The sequence below is a fragment of the Hoplias malabaricus genome, chromosome X2, assembly GCF_029633855.1.
Source record: "Hoplias malabaricus isolate fHopMal1 chromosome X2, fHopMal1.hap1, whole genome shotgun sequence".
Lineage (NCBI taxonomy): Eukaryota > Metazoa > Chordata > Actinopteri > Characiformes > Erythrinidae > Hoplias > Hoplias malabaricus.
In genome coordinates, this window is record NC_089819.1 from 39,341,088 (window position 1) to 39,362,231 (window position 21,144).

A 21,144-nucleotide genomic window follows, 5' to 3' on the forward strand; every position below is an offset into this window, starting at 1 on the left:
ACACACTCTATCAGATTTGTAGTCCTTCATTTTTTTTTCCACCCCTCCCTCGTTCCCATCACTCGCTCCGCACTTGGCCTCAGACAGGAAGCCACGCTGTGTGTGTGTGTGTTTGAGAGAGAGGGAGAGACAGAGAGACAGCGAGACAGAGCGAAAGAAGTAGGGTATAAGCCATGACCTGGTTAGTGCCCTCTCTCTGTCTTTCTCTTTCTTCCTCCCTCTGTGAGGTCCGGGTTTCACTGTCTTTCTTTGTCTCTCTTTCTTCTCTATCTTCTCTATCATTCCCTTTCTCTAGTAACTGCGTCTCTCTCTCTCTCTCTCTCTCTCTCTCTCTCTCTCTCTCCCCAACACTTTCACTCTTTTCTCCAAAACAAATCACTCTCAACATGATGATTCTCCTTAAGGGATTACGTGCGTCTCTCTCTCTCTCTCTCTCTCTCTCTCTCTCTCTCTCTCTCTCTCTCTCTCTCTCTCTCTCAGTGTGGAGTGGGGAGGAGGGCAGTGTTTCTGGGCTGGCGTTTGATTTATTTCAGATACACTCTGCCGTGTATTAGCTCGAGTGGAAAAATGTGTGTGTTCACAGCGGTCGTGTAAGATTGTGTGTGTGTGTGTGTGTGTGTGTGTGTGTGTGAAGTTCAAGGCCTCTCTATCAGACAGGTTTGCCGCTTGTGTCCGCGGGTGTTTGTGGGATTTGACTAAATGGAACCGGAATTCTAATCACCGCTGCTCTTTTTTTACATGTTGAATTCATTTTAAAAGTCTGGAGCAGCTGCATACGATTGTAAACTCAACTAGCTCAATCTCAAGCGTCAATTAGAAGTGTATGAAATCACACAGCGTAAGTCTGTGGAGCTCTGGAACTGTGCTGATCCACCAATGGGCTCTGTTCCAGTTCGCAAACTTAATTTTGAACTGTTCGGCACATTTTCACCAACAAAAATAGGTTCCGGAACCCGAAACCCGTTTGCAGTGGGAACTAAAGAATAGTAGGTTTTTCAGCACAAACCGTGACAACATCTGTGTCTAGTTGTACAGGAGCAAGGAGCAATTGCAACACCCATGAAGAGTTGATGAAGTATGCTGTGACGTATCCCTGGCTCCACTAAAACTGGTGTAAATGTGGACTGGCTTGCTGAAAATCACCAAAGTTCCTATAAGCCCAAATGGAACCAGTTCAAGAACCAGAGTTCTTTTGGTCAAAAAGCACTAAAAGTGGAGCGCCTTCCAGTTCTATTAGGATGTGTTGGAGTCATCAGAACTAATCATCCAACATCATTGCCTGAAGTTACTCATGCCTTTGTGGCTGCCATCAAATCCTCACAGCAATTTTTCTGCCTAGTGTAAGCCTTCCAGAAGAGCATAGACTTTTACTGCAGAAAAGAGCCATAAAGTTTATAGCCTTATGGTGCGTTTCCACAGCATGAGTCCGGCGCTACACTACTCTGCACGGCTCGGCTCGCTTTAGCTTGTCACTTTTCCACTAGCACAGCTCCCCCGTGATATTGGAGCAGGTGGTGTCATAAATTCCCATCTCTAACGGGAATCATGTGCTTGAAACCACAACAACGGTGCGGTAATTTTTGGTGGGCTGTTTACTCATCGTGTATTCGCTTGTTTGTTTTAGTTTTTTGAACTGACACAACTCACGCCCTAGTTCTCACAGATCAGTTTTACTTGTTGCACATTTGGATTTCACTGGAAATTTTTGTTAGCCATCAGCCCAAGCAACATTTACATCTTCTTCAAAACACCTTGAGGTAAAGTACGATCTGCCATTCTGAGTCTGATAAAAATAAATGTGAAAGCTGCTGTAACTTAAGTGATTTACATGTGGTGGTTTTGTGCTGGATCTGAATGAGTTCTGCATTTTGTGCTGATAGACATACCTCTCTGGACAATCAGTGCTCTGTTGGCTTTACATTTATTTTGGCACTGTTGGTACGCAGGCACAAGCAGGGACTGAAAACGTACGTTGTTCAGGTGGCCAGGTACCAATTTGGCCAGTGAAAAGCACAGCCAAAGAGCTGAGCTGAGTCGAGTTGTGTAGGGTCCCTGCAGTGGAAAAGCGCCATTAGAGTGTGGGATTCCTCTCTTTTTTTCCAAAAAAACAAACCACACCATCAAAAAACAAAAACCACCATAAAACACAAAAAAACACAAAGAAAACGATCACCATTCAGACCCACGCACATCAGAGACCATTTTAAGGATCACACCTTTGAAAGAATGTTTTTCTTTTTCTCAGTTTAATTTTCCAAATTAGTATCAAATATGAGAAATATTCACACTCAAATGATATTCTAGGTCACTTCATTGTGATCTGAAGTGATTGATTCCTGGGATAAATGGGTAACATGAAAAAAATCTTTGAAAATCATATATTATCATCCACTCCATACCCCTCTTTTCAGCAGCTTTTTGTTCGAACCTTCCAGTACCACCTTAAAATTTGCACTTGCATCAGGCACTAGAATATAATTTCTTTACCATTTAAGGTGGAACTTGATATTTACTTGCTGACTACTGAGACCTCAGAATACTACTCGAGATATTAAATTATTTTATGCAGTAAAGGGTCATAATGCCACACTGGATATTTTCTTCTGCCAGTTTTCACTTAAGATATTTCATTTTCTTCAGTGAGATTCACAGCGCCAGGCAAATTTGTTGTACTCGACTTTCTGGCAAAATTTCTTGTTGAATTTGTGTTCACAACCAATAGCGCCGTTGCTCTGTCTTTGTGACCTCTGTCAGAGCCAACATGGAGACAGCGTAAGATGTGAGGATAACCACTGCCGAACTGACAATTAGAAAAGCCAAGTTTGCTGCTTTTCTCTTTTGCAGTTTTGTTAGTTTTCCATAGGATTGTGTTCACCTCTTGTCGCCGAATATATGAGTGGTGATCATGATTCCCCACCCAGACCTAGACCCTCCCCCTTATGTTTTTCTTTCTTCGCATCCTCTCTATACATATACATCAAAAGATCACTGGATTAGGAACACACCTACTATGTATTGAGACTTTTTTAACGCTATGTCCACTCTGTTGGATACGCCTACCTCATAAGTCCACCTTGTAGATACAGAGACAGTATTTCAAAGTCAGAGACAGTAGTTCATGCTGGATATTTCTGGTTGGTGGACTATTCTCAGTCTAGGGCTTTAAAAACTTGATCAGCACTGCTGTGTCGGATCCATTCATACCAGCACAACACACACTATCACTTTCACCGCCACGTCAGTGTCCCTGATAATGATCCAGCACCCAGATAATACCTGTTGTCTGGTGGTCTGACCATTTGAAGAACAGGGTGAAAGGGGGATGTGAAAGAATGCAGAGCAACAGGTGGACTACATTCTGAAATTGTAGAACTACAAAGTAATCCTCTCAAAAAACTGGACAATGAGTGTAGATACAACGTAGATGTTCCTAGTAATCAGGGCAATCGGAGTGTCAGAAAGCACACAAACAATACGTCTGAAGAGCAGTAGCCATGTCATTAGGAGCACTTCTAACAGCTTCATTACCTGTTAGCTACATTAGCCTCGTCGATCCAGTGCAAAATTAAAGAAACAAACTTCAGAAAACAATTATGAGCAAAAGCTCTTATAGTTTGGTTGGAATTTTTATTTAAATATTTAAAAACTGAACTATTGCTTTAAGGTGGTGTATCGTGAGCGGAGGAAAGGCGGCAGTGGCTTGACGTGTAGGAAGTGTGAAGGCATGTGTACAGAGTGTGTGTGTGTGTGTGTGTGTGTGTACATCTGTTTCGTTGCTAGAGGCGGACGCTACGAGAGAAAATAACAGCTTCCAGCTTCTTGTGCGTGTGTGTGTGTTTGTGTGTGTGTGTGTGTGTGTGTGTGTATGCGGAGCATGGCAAGCATAATGTGTGTGTGGTGTGTGTGTGTGTGTTTGTGTGTGTGTGTGTATACACTCCCCCTATGTATAGGAGCTGCTGCATATTTTATAACCATAAATTTATTTATTTATTGTTTTAGCATCAGCATTGCACTAAAGAAATGACTCTCTCACTCTCTCTCTCTCTCTCTCTCTCTCTATATATATATATATATATATATATATATATATATATATATATTCATTCCTGTTCCTTTTCACTCCCCCCCTTTTCTTCTCTCTTGCTTCCTGAGCCAACGTGACATCCGTCCGTGCCGCCCGGAGTCTGTTGTTTTTGTTCCTGAGTCGTGTGTGTGTGTGTGTGTAAATTTAGAATGCTTGTCAGAGCAGTGTGTGTGGCACTCTCTTACTCGCTCTTTCTCTTTCTGTCTTTCACAAACTGCACTCAATTCAAGGGAAACAAGGAGCGAGAGACACAAAGGACAGAGAGAGTACAAGGAAGGAGAGGGAAACAGAAGGAAGAAAAGAGGACAAGAGAGAGAAAGAAAAGACAAATGACAGGGTGATAGAAAAAGAGAAGGACATGGGGACAGAGGGAGGGAGGGAAAGACAAACAGAGAGATAAGAAGCAGAGAGAAAAAGAATACAGTGTAGGTTTAGAGAGAAAGGAAGGACAGACGGAGAGAGGAGGAAAGATGGTGAAACGCAAGGCATTAGACAAAGGGAAGGGTGAGACAGCAAGAGAGCGAGCGAGACAATGAAGAGACAGAAAAATGACAGAGAGGAAGGGCAGAGAGAGACAAAGGTAAGAGAGAGAGAGAGGGAGAGAGAGAGAGAGAGAGAGAGAGAGAGAGAGAGAGAGAGACACTGACATATAATAGGTAGAAGAAATGAGGAGAGGCACGCACCAGAGTCTACAATTCTACTTTAATTGCCTGTAATTGCGGTAGAAATCTTGAGTTGATTTGTGTGTGTGTGTGTGTGTGTGTTTCTTTTCTCTTTTTTCTTTTTCTTCTCTTCATGTCATTTCTCATTTTCTCTTCTCTCTCTTCTAATCATACTTCTCTTTCTCTCATCTTGTCTTATTTATTCCTTTCTTTTTATTTTCACTGCTCTTCTCTTCCCTTTTATCAGCACTTCTTTTCTTCTATCCGCTCGTCTTCTCTTCTTTTCTCTTCTCTTCTCTTCTCTTCTCTTTTCTTCTCTTCTATCCACACATCATCGCTTTTCTTTTATCCACTCGTCTTCTCTTTTCTTCTCTTCTATCCACTTATTTTCTCCTGTCTTCTTTTTACTTCTCTCTCCTTTTTACTTTTCTTCTATCCACTTGTCTTCTCTTCTCTTCTTTCTACTTCTCTTCTATCCACTTGTCTTCTCTTCTCTTCTTTCTACTTCTCTTCTATCCACTTGTCTTCTCTTCACTATCTCTTCTATCCACTAATCTTCTCTTCTCTTCTTTTTACTTCTCTTCTATCCACTCGTTTTCTCTTCTCTTCTTTTTACTTATATCCACTCTTTTCTCCGCTATCGCTTCTATCCACTCCTCTTCCTTTTACTTTTCTTCTCTTCTTTTTACTTCTCTTCTATTGACTTGCCTTCCCTTCTCTTCACTATCTCTTCTATCCTCTTTTATCCACACTCATCTTCTCTTCTCTTCTCTTCTCTTCTCTTCTCTTCTCTTCTCCTCTTTTATCCACACTCGTCGTCTTCTCTTTTTTTCACACTTATTTTCTTTTCTTTTCTCTTCTCTTCTCCTCTTTTATAGACACTAGTTTTCTCTTCTCTTTAATCCACACTCATCTTCTCTTCTTTTCTCTCATCTCTCTTCTCTTCTCTTCTCTTGTCTTCTCTTGTCTTGTCTTCTCTTCACTTCTCTTCTTCCTCTTTTATCCACACTCATCTTCTCTTTCTCCTCTTTTATCCACACTCATCTTCTCTTTCTCCTCTTTTATCCACACTCATCTTCTCTTCTCTTCTCTTTTATCTACACCGTCGACTTCTCTTCTCTCCACACTTGTTTTCTTCTTTTCTCTGCTCTTCTCTTCTCCTCTTTTATCCACACTAGTCTTGTCTTCTCTTTTATCCACACTTCTCTTCTCTTCTCTTCTCTTCTCTTCTCTTCTCCTCTTTTATCCACACTTCTCTTCTCTTCTTTTCTCTTCTCTTCTCCTCTTTTATCCACACTCTTTTGTTCTCTTTTATCCACATTCCTTGTCTCTTCTCACCTTTTCTCTTCTCTTTTATCCACTCATCTTCTCTCCTCTTTTATCCACACTTCTCTTCTCTTCTTCCTCTTTTGTCCACACTCATCTTCTCTTCTCTCCATACTTGTTTTCTTTTCCTTTCTCTTTTCCATCTTCTCTTCTCTTTTCTTTTCTTCTATCTACTCATCTTCTCTACTCTTCTCTCCTCTCTTCTCTCTCTTCTCTATTCTTCTCTTGTCTTCTCTTCACTTTTATCCCCTTGTCGCTTCTTTTCTTCTCTACGTTTTTATTCTCTTCTCTTCACTCCTCTTCACTTTTCTCTTCTCTTCTGTAATCTTCTCTTTAAAATTTCATTCAGTTTTCTACTTCAGCTTAAAGTGTGTGAAGGATCTGACCGAGCTTGTGTGTGTGTGTGTATGTGTGTGTGAAGGGTTAAGTGTCTGAGTGATGCATTGATTGCAGTTGTTGGCTGGAAGGCGTGTTTAGCGAGGGGAGATTAAAAGCGGGGGAGGAGGGGGGCGAGCCTTTTACTGCGGAGAAATCAGCATTCTAATATCTCTCTCTCTCTCTCTCTCTCTCTCTCTCTCTCCCCATACACATATTTCTATCTCCCAGTTCTCTCTGCCACTAATTCTCTGTTATTCCCTTCATTGTTTCTCTCCTTCTGTGTTTCTTTCTTTCTCCTTCCCACTTTATTCTTTTTTACTCTTCCTTTTTCCCTATTGTTTCATTTTCCACTCTCTCTCTCTCTCTCTCTCTCTCTCTCTCTCTCTCTCTCTCTCTCTCTCTAGGCTGTTAAATACAGTTTTATTGTCTGTATAATGCATCGTGTAACTCTGTTGGCTGCAAGCACTCCACATGTGTTCCACTACCAAACCCTCTCCAGACCACTGTGTGTGTTTGAGAGAGAGAGAGAGAGAGAGAGAGGTTCCCTGCTCTCTCTCAGAGAGAGTGTTTCCCTGCTGGTGCTGAAATTCACCCTTATGTTGGAGGGGGTGACCGGAGGAGCAGAAATAAGAAAGGAAATGAGAAGAACTCCCAAATATCAGGGTTTGTGTGTGTGTGTATGTGTGTGTGTGCGTGTGCGCCAGTGCGTTTTAATCAGAGGTGCCATGGGGTGTGTATGTGTGTTTCTGTTAATCTGTGGTGTGATGGGGTGTGCGTGTGTTTGTCTAGGCTGCCAGTAGTCATATAAGCTGTGTGTGTGTATGTGTTTGCAGTCTGCTGCAGCCGTGCTATGGTCTCATTTGAAGCACACGCACAAAACGCGCCATTTCCTGGATACAGAGAGAGAGAGAAAGAGAGAGAGAGAGAGAGAGTGTGCGTGTTTTTTTTTTTTTGTTGTTTTTTTTTGGTGCTATGCCACCTGAATCCCACTGCTAACATTCATCTGGCTACCAGACGCCCGCCAGCCGGCGTATGTGTGTGTGTAGCTGTTGGACTGTAGGGACTGAAAGTGATTGGCAGGTTGGCTCTCTGCTGACCATGGCAGAGTAAATCTCTGACCCCACAACGATTCGTTTTGAGTCAATAACGATTCGTTAGGAAATGATTCAGTACCTAGGGAAATCTCTAATCTAACAAATGATTCAGTTGGATTCTCAAATGACTTTGTGATTCAGAGTCACTTAGGAAATACCACTGTATACACACATACACTGTTGCTTTCATGTTAGTTACAGTAGCAGGTAATACACTGTGAGTTTGATAGCTGAACAACAAGGTGTGTAATGTGTAGTATACCTCATGTTGCCCCTCAACAATGCAGATAAAGGTTTGTGTCCCTGGCCGGTAAACACATTATGCTACACCAGTATAAATCCTTAGAATATATCCTATATAATATTAATTAATAATTAGAATATATCCTATAATATTAATTGGTAGTTAACTTGGGGCTTGGCATTGAGTGCATATATACTGTGTGTGTCCAGTTGTTGCAGGGTAGAAGGTATTGATATTTCTGTGTCTTTCTTCCTCTCTTTCTCTCTCTCTCTCTCTCTCTCTCTCTCTCTCTCTCTCTCTCTCTCTGTATCTGTAGGAGGTTGTGTTGTATTGTTTGGAGAATAAGGTGTGTGATGTAAATCATCGTGATAACGCTGGATATTGTGCTCTGCACGAGGCTTGTGCTCACGGCTGGTATTCCATCGTCCAGCACCTGCTCCAGCACGGAGCGGACATCAACTGCAGTGCACAGGATGGCACCAGGTACACACATACGCACACAAACACACACACACACAAACACACACACAGTGACACACTAGTGCATGAAAAGAATTTCTTTTTATTTCCTTTCATTTTCAAGCCCTTATGGTCATTCCATATATATATATATAATAGAAATGACCATTTGGGTTCTCCTTCAAACCTATTGGAACGATATATATATATAACAGAAAAATACAAATACTTGCTTTGGTTATATACCATTTTCTGGTTTACAGTGCATGTGTGTGTGTGAGCGTTACTGCAGCATTAATTACATGGCGTGCACACACACACACACACACATTGCATGCGCACACACACAGAGCGTCTAATTACACGTTGAGTAATAATAGGGTTGGCGTCAACAGAAGAGGCTGTGAAACACGGCGTGGATAATTAGAGAGAGATTGATTCTGGACAGGAGGGTCACTTCGGTGCGCTTTCTTCACGTCACTGTACATTTAACTTTTAACTTTCTTTATTTAAAATTCTCATTAAAAAATAAAACATTAATTAGGAACAGGGAAAAAATGCTATTTTATGCATCAGAAGGAATTTTTGTATATAAGGAGCGAGTTTAATTAAACAACACTAGAAATATTAAAGAATAATTGAATTTAATTCTCTACCAATCAGCATTGTGCAACATCATATTGGTTAGTATCATTTTGCCCCGCCCACTGGTGCTTCATGATGTCACTATGGAGCAGAAGACAAACTCAGACACATTCAGAGGCTCAAAATCACTGTGAGCCACATTTCATGAAAAATTAAAGGAAAAGAACTCTTTGACACTACTAGGCCATAAGTATTTGGACGTGCAACATTTCCTCTCAAATTATTTGGGAATAGATCTGGAATTTCTTCCAGCGCTAAAGTAGCAGTCTCTACCTTTCCAAGACTATGAAGAGTTTTAATAGAGTTTTACTTTAGTTTGATGATAATGTCGCTCTGGCAGGCCTCTCCATGACGCAGTGGAGAACGATCACCTGGACATTGTGAGGCTGCTGCTGTCATTCGGTGCTGACCCAACGCTTGCCACCTACTCAGGCCGCAGCCTGCTGAAGATGACCCACAGTGACACGATGGAGGGATTCCTGTCTGGTCAGTTCTCTCTCTCTCTCTCTTTCTCTGAACTTTGTTCAACCTTTCACCCACATATTACCTTCTTTCTTTCTTTCTTTCTTTCTTTCTTTCTTCCTTCCTACTCTGTCCTTTTCTAATTTTCCTTCCCTTTCTGTCCCTGATGCCAGCTGTTGTCGTCTTTGTTTTCGCCCTTCCTCTCTGTTTTCCTCTCTCGCTTACTCATCCCTCGTTCCTGGAAGTGCGGCTCCAGGTAAAGTCGAGCTGCCGCACGTGCTCCACTGGTCGCTAGGCAACGACTCCACGGCGAGCGGCCTTTAGCACGGCAAACCCGCTTTCACAGAGGAGATTTACTGTGTGTGTGTGTGTGTGTGTGCATGTGTGTGTATTGGAGATATTTGGAAAAGCTGTGCTGTTTTGTATGTGTGTGTGTGTGTGTGTGTGTGTGTGTGTGTGTGTGTGTGTGCGCGTGTCCTTGTGTGTGTGTGTGTGTGTATGTGTGTGTGTGTGTGATTGTGAGTGTTTGGCTCTCAAAGACATGTGCACATGTGAAAATTTTGGCACCCCACTTCAAGTTTGAAGTCAAGTTTGCTAAAACTTTGAAACTACCAAATACTTTTTCCCGATGGACCTCCACCGTCTTGCAGACGGGTCCAGGGGCGTTGATTACTGCTTCATCAAGAACCCCATGCTTTAACAATGGGAGACCTTGGGCAAGACACCTAACACTGTATTAGTCTGCTTCTGAAGGTTAATTAAAATTAGAAGCTAGTCTGGATACGGGTGCCTGCTAAAATGCTAGAAATATACACAATGGGAGCTTTGGACGGCGTTATTGCTATATTGTCTCCCCCGCGGAGAACCAGTAAGGTTCCTTCCGCTTGGTTCTGCAGCGAAACCGAAGCGGATCCAGATGTGTGCGCATAAAAGATGAAGGTTGGAATCCTGACCAGCTGCTGACCCGAGAACTCGGCCGCTTTTCTCCCGCGATGATTCAGATTAGAAACGAGAGCGACAGAGAGAGAGAGAACGAGCGAGAGCGCAGGAGAGCGAGGCTTTAAATGGCAGACAGGGTGGAGGGGGAACGTTTTAAATGCTAAGTAGGAAGAAGTGATTAGAGGAGCGAGAGAGAGCAGGCGGGCGAGCGAGCGAGCGAGCGAGGGAGGGAGGGAGGTAGGGAGAGAGCGCGCGAGAGAGAGAGAAAGAGAAGGAGGGAGGGAGGGAGATTGTGTGCGAGGGCGAGTGAGAGCGTGCTCTGATTGCTTCCCCTCAAAGGGCTCGGCGCAGACTCGGGCTTGGCTTGCGTAAGACACACACCACACACACGCGCGCGTTTGTTTCTGTGCGTTGTGGGGACATTACATTAACAGACAAGTCATTTCGTGGAGACATACCCTAGACCTTTAGCTGTAAGTTAAAGTTGTAGCTCTTCTAACCCAGCTTGTGGTACGCACAAGGAAGACAAGTGCCCACAATGAGGGTGTGGAAACAGATCCCCACAGTCCCCACAATGTGGGTGAACCCGGTAAACACACACACAAACACACACACAGGGAGAGAGAGAGAGCAGGGTTGAATGCCTCCTCAGCAGAGGGCAGGTCTCCTGTCGCACAACCTTCACCTCATGCAGCTACACACACACACACACACACACACACACGTAGTAAAGTGCTGTGTAAAAGTCAGAGACCACATTTCCAGTCAAAAAAGCTATTGCACTCTCCAGTGAAAAATGGCCAGTTAAAACAGTAGGGATTTTAACAGTAGGAATACAATCATAGCCAAATACACTATATGGCCAAAGGTTTGTGGACAATGCAGACAAGGCTAGGTATCAGGACTCTTGACTCATCAGGGATGGCTTTACACTAGATGTTGCAAATTTGCTGTGAAGATTTGGTGGTGTCCTTTTCTGCCAGAAAAATCAAATGGCTGTGTCTGCAAAGGCTGCACCTTCAAGTAGCTGAAGACACTCATTATATAAAGGGCATCCACGACTGTTTGGACATAAAGGTTTAGATCGGGACCTTTCCTATGATAATGCCTCAGGCAGCAGAAGCCCCGACCCTCTCTCCGGAGCCGATGGATGAATACATTCGGCTCATGTTTGAACGGCAGGACAGAGACAGAGGTTGTGGTCAGCGGTCGCCAGGAGCGGAAGCTGATTATTGGCCCCAAGCCATTGGGTCCCAAATGTGTGTGTGTGTGTGCACACAAGTGAGCGCTGGCTAAATTATGTGAGCATGAGAGATGGGGAGGGAAAGGGCGAACAGGCAGGGGACTGATTGTTTGTGTGTGTGTGTGTGTGTGTGTGTGTGTGTGTGTGTGTGTCTCAATGCGCTGTCGGCCGTGCTGATTTACAGCCCCTCCCCCAATTTGTTTCCCTCTGTCGGAGCTTTCTAATCAAATCCTCTACCCCCTTCTCCCTCTCCCCCCCCCCCCCCCTCTCTCTCTCTCTCATTCGTCCTTTCTCCCTTGCTGTGTGTTATTAATGGCCAACACAAAGCCATGGCAAGTGGCATCTCAGTACCGTTGACTGCGAAATTCATCCCTCTCTTTCTCCCTCTCTCTCTCTGTGTAGATTATTTTGCGGATCTGCAGGGGCGAGCAGATGATGACCCCGGTGTGTATTGGGAGTTCTATGGCAGCGCAGTGTGTGGTGAGTACCAATTTTTATGTTGAACACACACACGCGACCCAAATGAGAAAAGTAAGGTAGAAAGGTCTGAAAAATAACGTAAGCCTTCTAACCCCAAGGGTAAACCCTTTGTCAGAACCTTCCCCAAAAGATGGAACTGGAAAAACATCTGCTTTTCACAGCTCTCTCACTCTCTCATTCTCTCTCTCTCCCCCCTCTCTTTTTCTCTCTCTCTCTGTCTGTCTCTATGTATATTTTTAAAACCATTTCTTATTTCTGCCCAAGTGAAACTTAAACTACCACTCAAAAGTTTGGAAGCAGGCTTCAATAATAAAATATTTAAAATATAAAAGTTTTACACCCACATTTGGACATTGGCTCAATGTTGGAAAAATGACCTCTCTTATTCCATCCACATAGAACTGTTAATTAATCTGTTCAGTGTGTTTTCAACTGCACACACAATCCATTTGGTTAGAAATAAATATCATGATCTAAATTTCATTGTTTGACTAAGTTGCTACAGTAAATTAAAGAGGACTCTGTCAAGCTTGTCCAACTTAGCAACAGTATCTATGGGGAAAAAGAACCGGAGCCTGGACAGGCTATTAAGTGGACGAATAGTCTCCAGATCGGGAGCTTGAATCACGTACCAGGACTGGATTTTTAAAATGGCCGACAGCTATAACAATATAGCTTCAATTGGTAACACACCTGAATGGCCTGGTATGGGGTCGTACAGGCTGATCATTATAAAATCCTGGCCTGGAACCTGGATCGAGTGAACGGATGCAAAGACCTCTGAAATAGACCATGAACATAAATACAAAGCCTTAGATAGGTTTGTCATTGTTGTTTATTGTTGTTGTTGCTATGTGGAGTGTGGAAGGGTGGGGGCAGACACTGGTGGTGTTCAGGTTGAGGAAAAACATTGTGAAAAACCTCGTAACACCGACCCTTTATTGAATCGGGCTCACTGACCATCCCCAAGGCCACCGGATAACAGCGAGTCATTGTGCATGTGTGTGTGTGTTTATGTATGTGTGAGAGAGAGAGGGTGTGTCGGCTCTCTCCAGCTGGCTGAAAACAAATGCTGCGCTACCACTCGCTTTCCCTGAATTCTTGGAATAGCCAAAAGAGAAGGACAGAGAGGAGAGGAATAGAAAGGGTTAAAGGCATATTTAAAGGGTGTGATGGGAGAGAGTGAGGAAATGGAGAAGCATAAAGAGGTTGCTGAGAAGAGAAGATGGAGAAAAATGGGAACGTAAGAGGACATAGAGAGAAGTAGGAAAGAGCGAGGAAAAGAAAGAAAGAGAGAGAGAGGAAAGAAAGAAAAGTTAAAGGGGTTGTTGAGAGGAGAGAGACAGGAGAAGAACAGGGAGAAAGAGAAGGAGGGAGCATAAGAGGACACACAGAGAGAGAGAGAGAGAGAGAGAGAGAGAGAGAGAGAGAGAGAGAGAACAGCTATTTTTGGGAGCTCTGCTAAAGCACCGCCTCGGAAAAACCCTGGCTATAAAACGGAGCGCAAGAGCGTGCAAGCGAGTGAGGGAGAGGGAGAGCAAGAGAGGGAGTTAAGGGGGGTGGGCTGTGATTTTTTTTTTTCTCTCCCCCTTTCTTTCTCTTTGAGGCTTTAGCGCTGACGCCAACACCCACTGGAAAGAGTGAAGAGCCTCCCTTTCTACACACACACGCACACACACACACACACACACATCCTGCAGCGCTGCTTAATGGAAGACGGCGTTAATAGGAGCCGGCATAGCGGGAGCGATGTGAGAAGGACTCCGGAAAAAGGGTGTAGTGGAGAGAGAGAGAGTGAGAGAGAGAGAGAGAGAGAGAGAGAGAGAGGACGGAAAAGAGGGAGCGAGTGAAGGACAGACGAGTGGAGGTGGGGGGATTAGGAGGGGGGTTCCTCTGGGAGAGCAGCCGAGCAGAATTTTCAGGAAGCTCTCAGCAGCCCCCGAACACACACGCACACAATAACACCTGTGAGAGAGCGAGAGAGAGAGAGAGAGAGAGAGGGAGAGGGAGGGAGCGAGAGAAGGTGGGGGAGTGTAAAGGCTGCGGGAAACGATAGATCGACATTCTCTGCTTCCCTGAATTTGTTAGAGAGAGAGAGAGAGAGAGAGAGAGAGAGAGAGAGAACGGAACAGTGAATGGAGAAAGCTAGAGGTGGAGAAAATGGAGAGAGGGAAAATGCAATGGAAATATCCCATATGAAAATGTATACATACATATTCCTCTGGAAATGCATGTATATATATGTGCATATTTATGTGCTTATGAATGAAGTTGTACTGTGTGTATGTGTACAGTAAACATACCTGCATATATTAGCATCAGAAGGCGTGTGGATTTTGTGATGTCACAAACCCCAACACATTTTCATATATTTACCTATTCAGCCTGCAGGCCTTTAGCACTGCACTTTCAGACAGAGGTTTCCAAGGAGTGTTTCCTTAACGTATTTCTAAATGTATGACCTGAGAGAGAGAGAGAGAGAGAGAGAGAGAGAGAAAGAGCAGCGAAAGAGGGGGTGGAAGTAAAGTTTTGAGAGAGAGGCCAACAGAGAGATGGAGAAAGGGCATTAGAGAGAGAGAGCGCGAGAGAGAGCTGGGGGAGGGTGCGGCTGATAACAGACCAAGGCCTTCACACAAACAAGCTTTTGTAATGCCTCTCTCTCTCTCTCTCTCTCTCTCTCTCTCTCCACTTTTTCCTCCCCCTCTTGATTTCTCTCTTTCTGTTTCTTTCCATTTTCTCCCTTTTTCTCTTTCCATTCTCGCTCTCTCCCTCTTTTCACCTCATTGTTATCCATGCCATATAACGTCACAGCTGTTTTGACCATCGATAAACCAGAGATATGATTTGAATACGGGCTTTCATGTTGACGTTTACGGACATGGATGAGTGTGTGAATACAGAACCACTGACCCCTTCAGTCAGAGTCAGAGAAGCGTTACTGGATGTGGTCACTTTGTGTTTCTGTAGTCCCATAGTTTATTTATTTATATATTCATTTATTTTTTAACAGAACCTGGGGATGACCCGGCTGCATTTGACATCCTGGCCGACCCGCCAGGTCCAGAGGACGATGATGATGACCACAGGGAGGTGTTTGAGTTTGAGTTTTCTGACCGACCCCTACTACCCTGCTACAATATCCAGGTGTCCCTTTCACAAGGGTGAGTTATTGTTATTAAGTGCTTATTACATTACTGTATTTTCATGTCCAAAACGTATTTTTTCCTGGTCATACACTGAAGAGCACCTCTACTCAGTTGGAAGTGCCTTATATTAGATTTTGGAATCTTGCTGAAGGGCTGTCCATATAGATTTGCGCACCATCCTTGAACCTCTATGCTTTCTGAGATGACTGTTCAGCTTTTAACCATAGCCTGGCTACCACATCAGAGGAATCAGACTGAGCGCAAGAGGGATATTGATGCTGCTGCTTTGAGAAAACATTGACTGTTATTGATGTTAATGATTTGCTGAAATGCTGATTATTGACTGGTGGTCATCCTCAGCTGGACAGCTTACTGACCACATGGACCTTTGTTTAGATTCAAGTGCCACAGGTAACATTTCCATTCATTAGACAAGTGTAAACAAGGCTAATGTAACTGAAAATGCTAGAAGATTAAAGCATATATGTAGACCAAAATTTGTTGGCATAGTGCTGTAAGGATTTGATAGCAGACAGCAGTGGGAGTGTTAATTAGATCCAGTATTGATTAGGGTTTGGCAGCATAAAGGTGATACTGGATAATGCTGTATTTAAAACTAAGGACTGTATCTCAAAATGAGGGCAGAATTTCAAAATTATGATGTGCCTGGTGTGTTTAGTTTCTGTTCGGTGTCTGACTAAGTTAAGAACAAGGCACAAAGAGCTCATTCTGAAAAAGTTTGGGCTGGGGTTTTGGGTAAAAAGGAGGAAAGATTGTCCAAACCCTTCAAATATGAGATTTATCCTTGAAATTTGTGTGATTTGAGCCTCAGTTCACTGTAAGACAGTCTGTGCTGCAGTTTTAACCTGTTTAGCTCACTTATCCAAGCCTAGCTGGTGATTCATTCATTATCCAGTTCAGGGTCGTGGTGGGTCCAGAGCCTACCTGAAATTATGGGGCAAAAGGCGGGAATACACCCTGGAGGGGGCGCCAGTCCTTCACAGGGCAACACAGACACACACACACATTCGCTCACAGCTATGGTCACTTTGAGTTGCCAATCCAGGAGGAATGAGAGGAAACCGGAGCACCCGGAGGAAACCCACGCAGACACAGGGAGAACACACCAAACTCCTCACAGACAGTCAGGTCCCTGGAGCTGTGTGACTGCGACACTACCTGCTGTGCCACCTAGCAGGTCAACCTTTCTTCTAAATGGTGCAGAACATGTTATTTTTACTTAATTTAGAATGTTTCTGTTCCTCCAGCACCAGTCATTGGCCTTTGATCACTTAGGCCCCATCCACAAGGATCCAGATATTTTCATAAACTGAAATATTCCTCCCTTCGTTTTTGAAAATCGCGCCGAATGCGAAAACGGTTGCATTATCATGCCAGTCCAGTAGGGGGCCATTGTACCTCTAAAAAGAGACACATCAAAACACCAAGAGAAAGACAGCTATTCAATCCCAAATCACTCCCTATGCAAAATGACTGAATCCAGATCTTAATGATGCATTATATATTTCTAATACAACATATTTTTCATTTGTGGGAATCTGAAATGTAGTCAAGTTTGAAATCTGAACTTTGTATTTTTTTTGTATATTTGTATATTTGCATTGTAGTTTTATGACTTAATGTAATTCACTATATAGGGAGGGGGTGGTTATTTGAATTTCCCACAGAGGCAGGCATGCTGTGAGATCTCAGTGTTTTTTCAAAAAGCAGAGGTTTTGGCCATAAACATGATGCCACTGACCAATGGCATTTTCAAAAAGCTTCATCATTGAGAGATTTTCAAACCTCCATTTTCAGTGACCTAACACTCAGAAAACCCTTTAAAACTTTAAACCCCATCCTTCATAATGATGCTGAGGATTAGTAATGGATCACTGCTCATTACAGATGTATTGGATGGAGCTTCCTCACTCAAGAGAACACTGTCCCACTGTTCCACAGCCCAGTGCTGGGGGTTTATACCCCTCTGGCAGACTGTTGGCATTGGACAGGGGAAGACTGTATGAAGATTGAAGTAGCTTAAGTCACTCGTTGTAAGGGGTGTGGTTTGGACATGTGTAGATTAGTCTCAGGGAAGCTAACGGAGCAAATAAACGATGACCATATTTGGCGTAAAGTGTGTGTGTGTGGAAAAGGAGGAGGGAATTATATTGAGGATTGAAGGTTTATTGATGGATATTGATGAGGTGATTAGCCTCGAGAGTGTGAACCTCTCACACCTGGTGGAGACGCACTGTCTCTCGAGGGAGTGAGAGGAGGGGAGGAAGTAGGGCATGACGTTAAATTAGAGAGAGAGAGAGGCAGGCTCTGCATGGTCGAGCTCTAGCGACACGCCGCTAAAAAGACACAGCTAATTACCTCCCACTCTGTCTACATCCACACACACACACACACACACACACACACACAGCATAGAAGCCTCTCACTTCCGTTCACTCAGTTTCTTGATCTTTATGTTTTAGTCTCTCCATTATTTCTGTTTTTATCTGTCTGTCTGTCTGTGTCTATCCGCACACCCTCTTTCTAATTTCTTGCTGTTTTTTGCTGTCTTTCTCTCTCTCTCTCTCTCTCTCTCTCTCTCTCTCTCTCTCTCTCTCTCTCTCTGCTCTGCTCTGCTCTCCCACTCTCTCACAGGCTCAGCTGCTGTTGTGTGTAATTTTCAGGCTGCGCTCGTTCTCCTTTTCCCCTCCCCCTCCCTTCTGTCTTTTTCTCTCTCTCTCCTTCTCTCCACGTTCTCTTCTATTCCGTTTCCATCCTCTTCATTTCTCTCTCTCTCTCTCTCTCTCTCTCTTGTTCTCTCTGTGTGCTGCTGGCTGATGCAGTATTAATGGCTCTCTTGTGCGGTGGGGCCTCTCCGCTCTACCACACACTCTCTCTCTCTCTCTCTCTCTCTCTCTCCCCCTCGCGCTCTCTCTCTCTATCTATCTATTCATCCTGCCGTCGCTCCGCTGTACCCACAGACTGCCTCAAGTGCCATCGACTGAGCGCTGCCTGTTACCGCTCTCCCCCGAGCGTGCGCGCGTGTGTGTATGAGAGTGCGAGGGAGAGAGAGAGAGAGAGAGAGAGAGAGAGAGAGAGAGAGAGAGAGAGGGGCTTTGTCTAGGCTTTTTTGTGTGTCTGTAGCCCATTGTATTGTGAGCAAGAGGCTGAGTGTCTTTTGTGTATCCAAGTCTGCTTTTCTAATTGTGTGTGTGTGTGTGTGTGTGTGTGTGTGAGAGAGAGAGAGAGAGAGAGAGAGAGAGAGAGAGGGGGAGAGGGGGACGGTCCTTACTGCTTTTAGAACATCTGCATAAACATTGCCTCAGACTTGTTTTTGATGAGCGGAGTGAGAAAACACACACACACACGCTTGCTTCGTGAACGAAAGGAAAGAAAGAGAAAAGATGTACCCATGAGAACGGAAAAGCAGAAAAAAATCCACCCACCAGCTCTCTACATCTACAGCCTTAACCATCTCTCTTTTTCTCTCTCTCACTCTGTCTGTATGATTCCCTTTCTCTTTCTGTCTCTCTCTGTCCCTCTGCCTATTTCTAATTCTTAATTTCTCTTCATCTCTGTGCTTCTCCATTTCTCTCTCTATCCATATTTTCTCTCTCTCACTCTCTCTCACTCTCTCTCTCTCTCTCTCTCTCTCTCTCTCTCTCAATTCAGTTCAATTCTGTGGAGCTCTGTCATTCGTAAGGAAAATAATGGTACACTTGTACTGCCAAAGCTTGGGTTACAAAGTTTGTGAATATTAAAGTATAATAAGAAAAATATATGAATGCTCTTTCTTTCTCTCTCTGTCCCCAGGCCCAGAAACTGGCTTCTGTTGTCAGATGTCTTGAAGCGTCTGAAGATGTCGGCCAGAATGTTCCGCTCCACCTTTCCCCATATCGAGGTTGTGACCATAGCCGAGGCAGAATTCTATAAGCAGGTTTCCCTGAGCCAGCTGTTCTCCTGCCCGGAGGAACTGGACGGCTTCCTGCCAGACAGCAAGGAACTCCTGGACCTGGTTGAGATCAGCGCTGAGCTCGTGGCTCTGCTCGGCTCGTCACTTGAGTACCTGGATGACCGCTGGGAGCCTTCGGCCTTTAAGCCACGTTCATGACACTGAACACACACACACACGCACGCATGCTTTGGAGATGTGAGAAATGGGATTCTTTCAGGAAGGTTTCCGGATACATCCACACTGGAGATCACAGATGGAGACTGTATCGTTCCAGTTGGACATTTATTCTGGCAGTTTCTTGGTTCTGGAAGTCCCTTTATGACATCACAATCGTCTCAGCGGCATCACAGGAGATGCATTCTGGAACTCCTTTGTGACATCACAGTGTTCTCTACAGCCCTCATAGTCTGAGCAATGGCACAGGAACATTCTGGAACTCCCTTTATGACATCAGAAATGTCTCCATTGAAGTGATGGAGAAGTCTTTATGATCACACTTTATGTCATGACAGTCATTACCAAGGGAATGGTGTAGAAACATTTAGGACAAACCTTTGTGATATCACAATCATTTCCACAGCTTGTGCGCTCCCAGTTATGATGCAGGAATGTCACTATTTTGAACAATTTTTGTGACATGATGTCTCCACATCTCTCATGCTTCAAGCTTGTAAAAAATTGTACATAGTTCAAAACTACACAAGAAAGAGGGTGACATTCTGACATGGATGACCGTCTCCCAGATGAGATTGACTCATGATTGTAGAGAAAGACTCTTCTGTGAAAGAGATGTTTTATAAGTATATACATATATATTAATAAATATACAATTACGGTATTTTATTTGCGATTATTTATATATATATATATATATATATAAATATATATATATATATATATATATATATATATATATATATATATATATATATAAATATATATATATATAAATATATATATATATATATATATATATACCCATTTATTTGGTCAGGTGCTTATTTGCTGATCCTTCCTGCCTTGTGCAGTAGACTAATGTACGACTGTGTGCGCAGTTGTTCGGGATTTAAAGATTTAAAAGCTGTTAGTAATCGACCCGCGCAGCTTTCTGTTGTTGTCAGAAAGTTGTCGGTTAGTCATGACTTTAACTAGTGCACTTCACGACTGAGTTTCACACTCATTCATCCCTGTGTTTGTGGGTGAACTATTTTGATGCATTTTGAAAAATTTTTGTTTGTTTATTTGTATTTCTTTAGGGGTTCCTGAAATGCAAACCCAGTTTTATACTCAGTGTGTGAGCTTTTTTTTTTCTTTCGGTTTGTTGGTTTTATTTTGGCTCAATTATTTATGATTACAAATTTAAGATATTTTAAAACGTGGCTTCTTTTTTCGAGGTAAATATTCAAAATTATGTGTAAGATACTAATATGAAGCTTTGTTAGGAAGAAGAAGCGTTGGAAGTTGTAAATAATGAGTTGACAATTTCAGTAACTTGTTTCTGACTCCGTGTTAATCGTTTTTTGGAGATGTGTCAAAACTTTGTAATTACATACGCTATCATTTGTATTTATATTTTACAAAAAATTCCTTTAGATAAATGGCAATAAAAGATCCCCTCCATCTTCTATTATTTGCTGACTCATTGTGTGTGAATAGATTTTGTTGACTAGACTAAATGTTTTTCCCTAATGTTATCTATGGGTTGCAGCTGACGTCACGGTGTTTTAAGAAGACTGGGGAATTATCATGTAGAACACTGGGATCATGATTGTGATTTTTAGATGAGAAACACCTCATGGACAACTTATTCACTCAATCACCTTCAACACAATGCTCATAAGGGGGTGTTATTCAGTGATTTGCATCCGTGGCACAATTTAATTTTTTCTTCAAATCCCCTGAAAGTTGGAATGCTGTGCAAAATGGTAAAAGTAAAACTTCAATAATGTGCAAATCTTTTAAACCCTATATTTAATTGGAAAATTAAATATAGGGTTGTGGGTTCAATCCTCCCTGTCCGTGAGTAG

At 43.1% G+C, this 21,144-nt stretch overlaps 1 protein-coding gene across 1 annotated transcript in view; it reads left to right on the plus strand.

The window, feature by feature from the left end:
• Positions 1-19,961, plus strand: part of LOC136677387 (BCL-6 corepressor-like) — a 55,434-nt gene extending 35,473 nt beyond the window's left edge. The window contains exons 8-13 of the mRNA XM_066654909.1: positions 7,802-7,854; positions 8,105-8,271; positions 9,233-9,378; positions 11,939-12,016; positions 15,027-15,177; positions 18,976-19,961. Of these exons, the coding sequence (XP_066511006.1) occupies positions 7,802-7,854; positions 8,105-8,271; positions 9,233-9,378; positions 11,939-12,016; positions 15,027-15,177; positions 18,976-19,273 (893 nt within the window). The 3' untranslated portion in view covers positions 19,274-19,961. The remainder of the gene's footprint in view (positions 1-7,801; positions 7,855-8,104; positions 8,272-9,232; positions 9,379-11,938; positions 12,017-15,026; positions 15,178-18,975) is intronic.
• Positions 19,962-21,144: the final 1,183 nt, after the last annotated feature.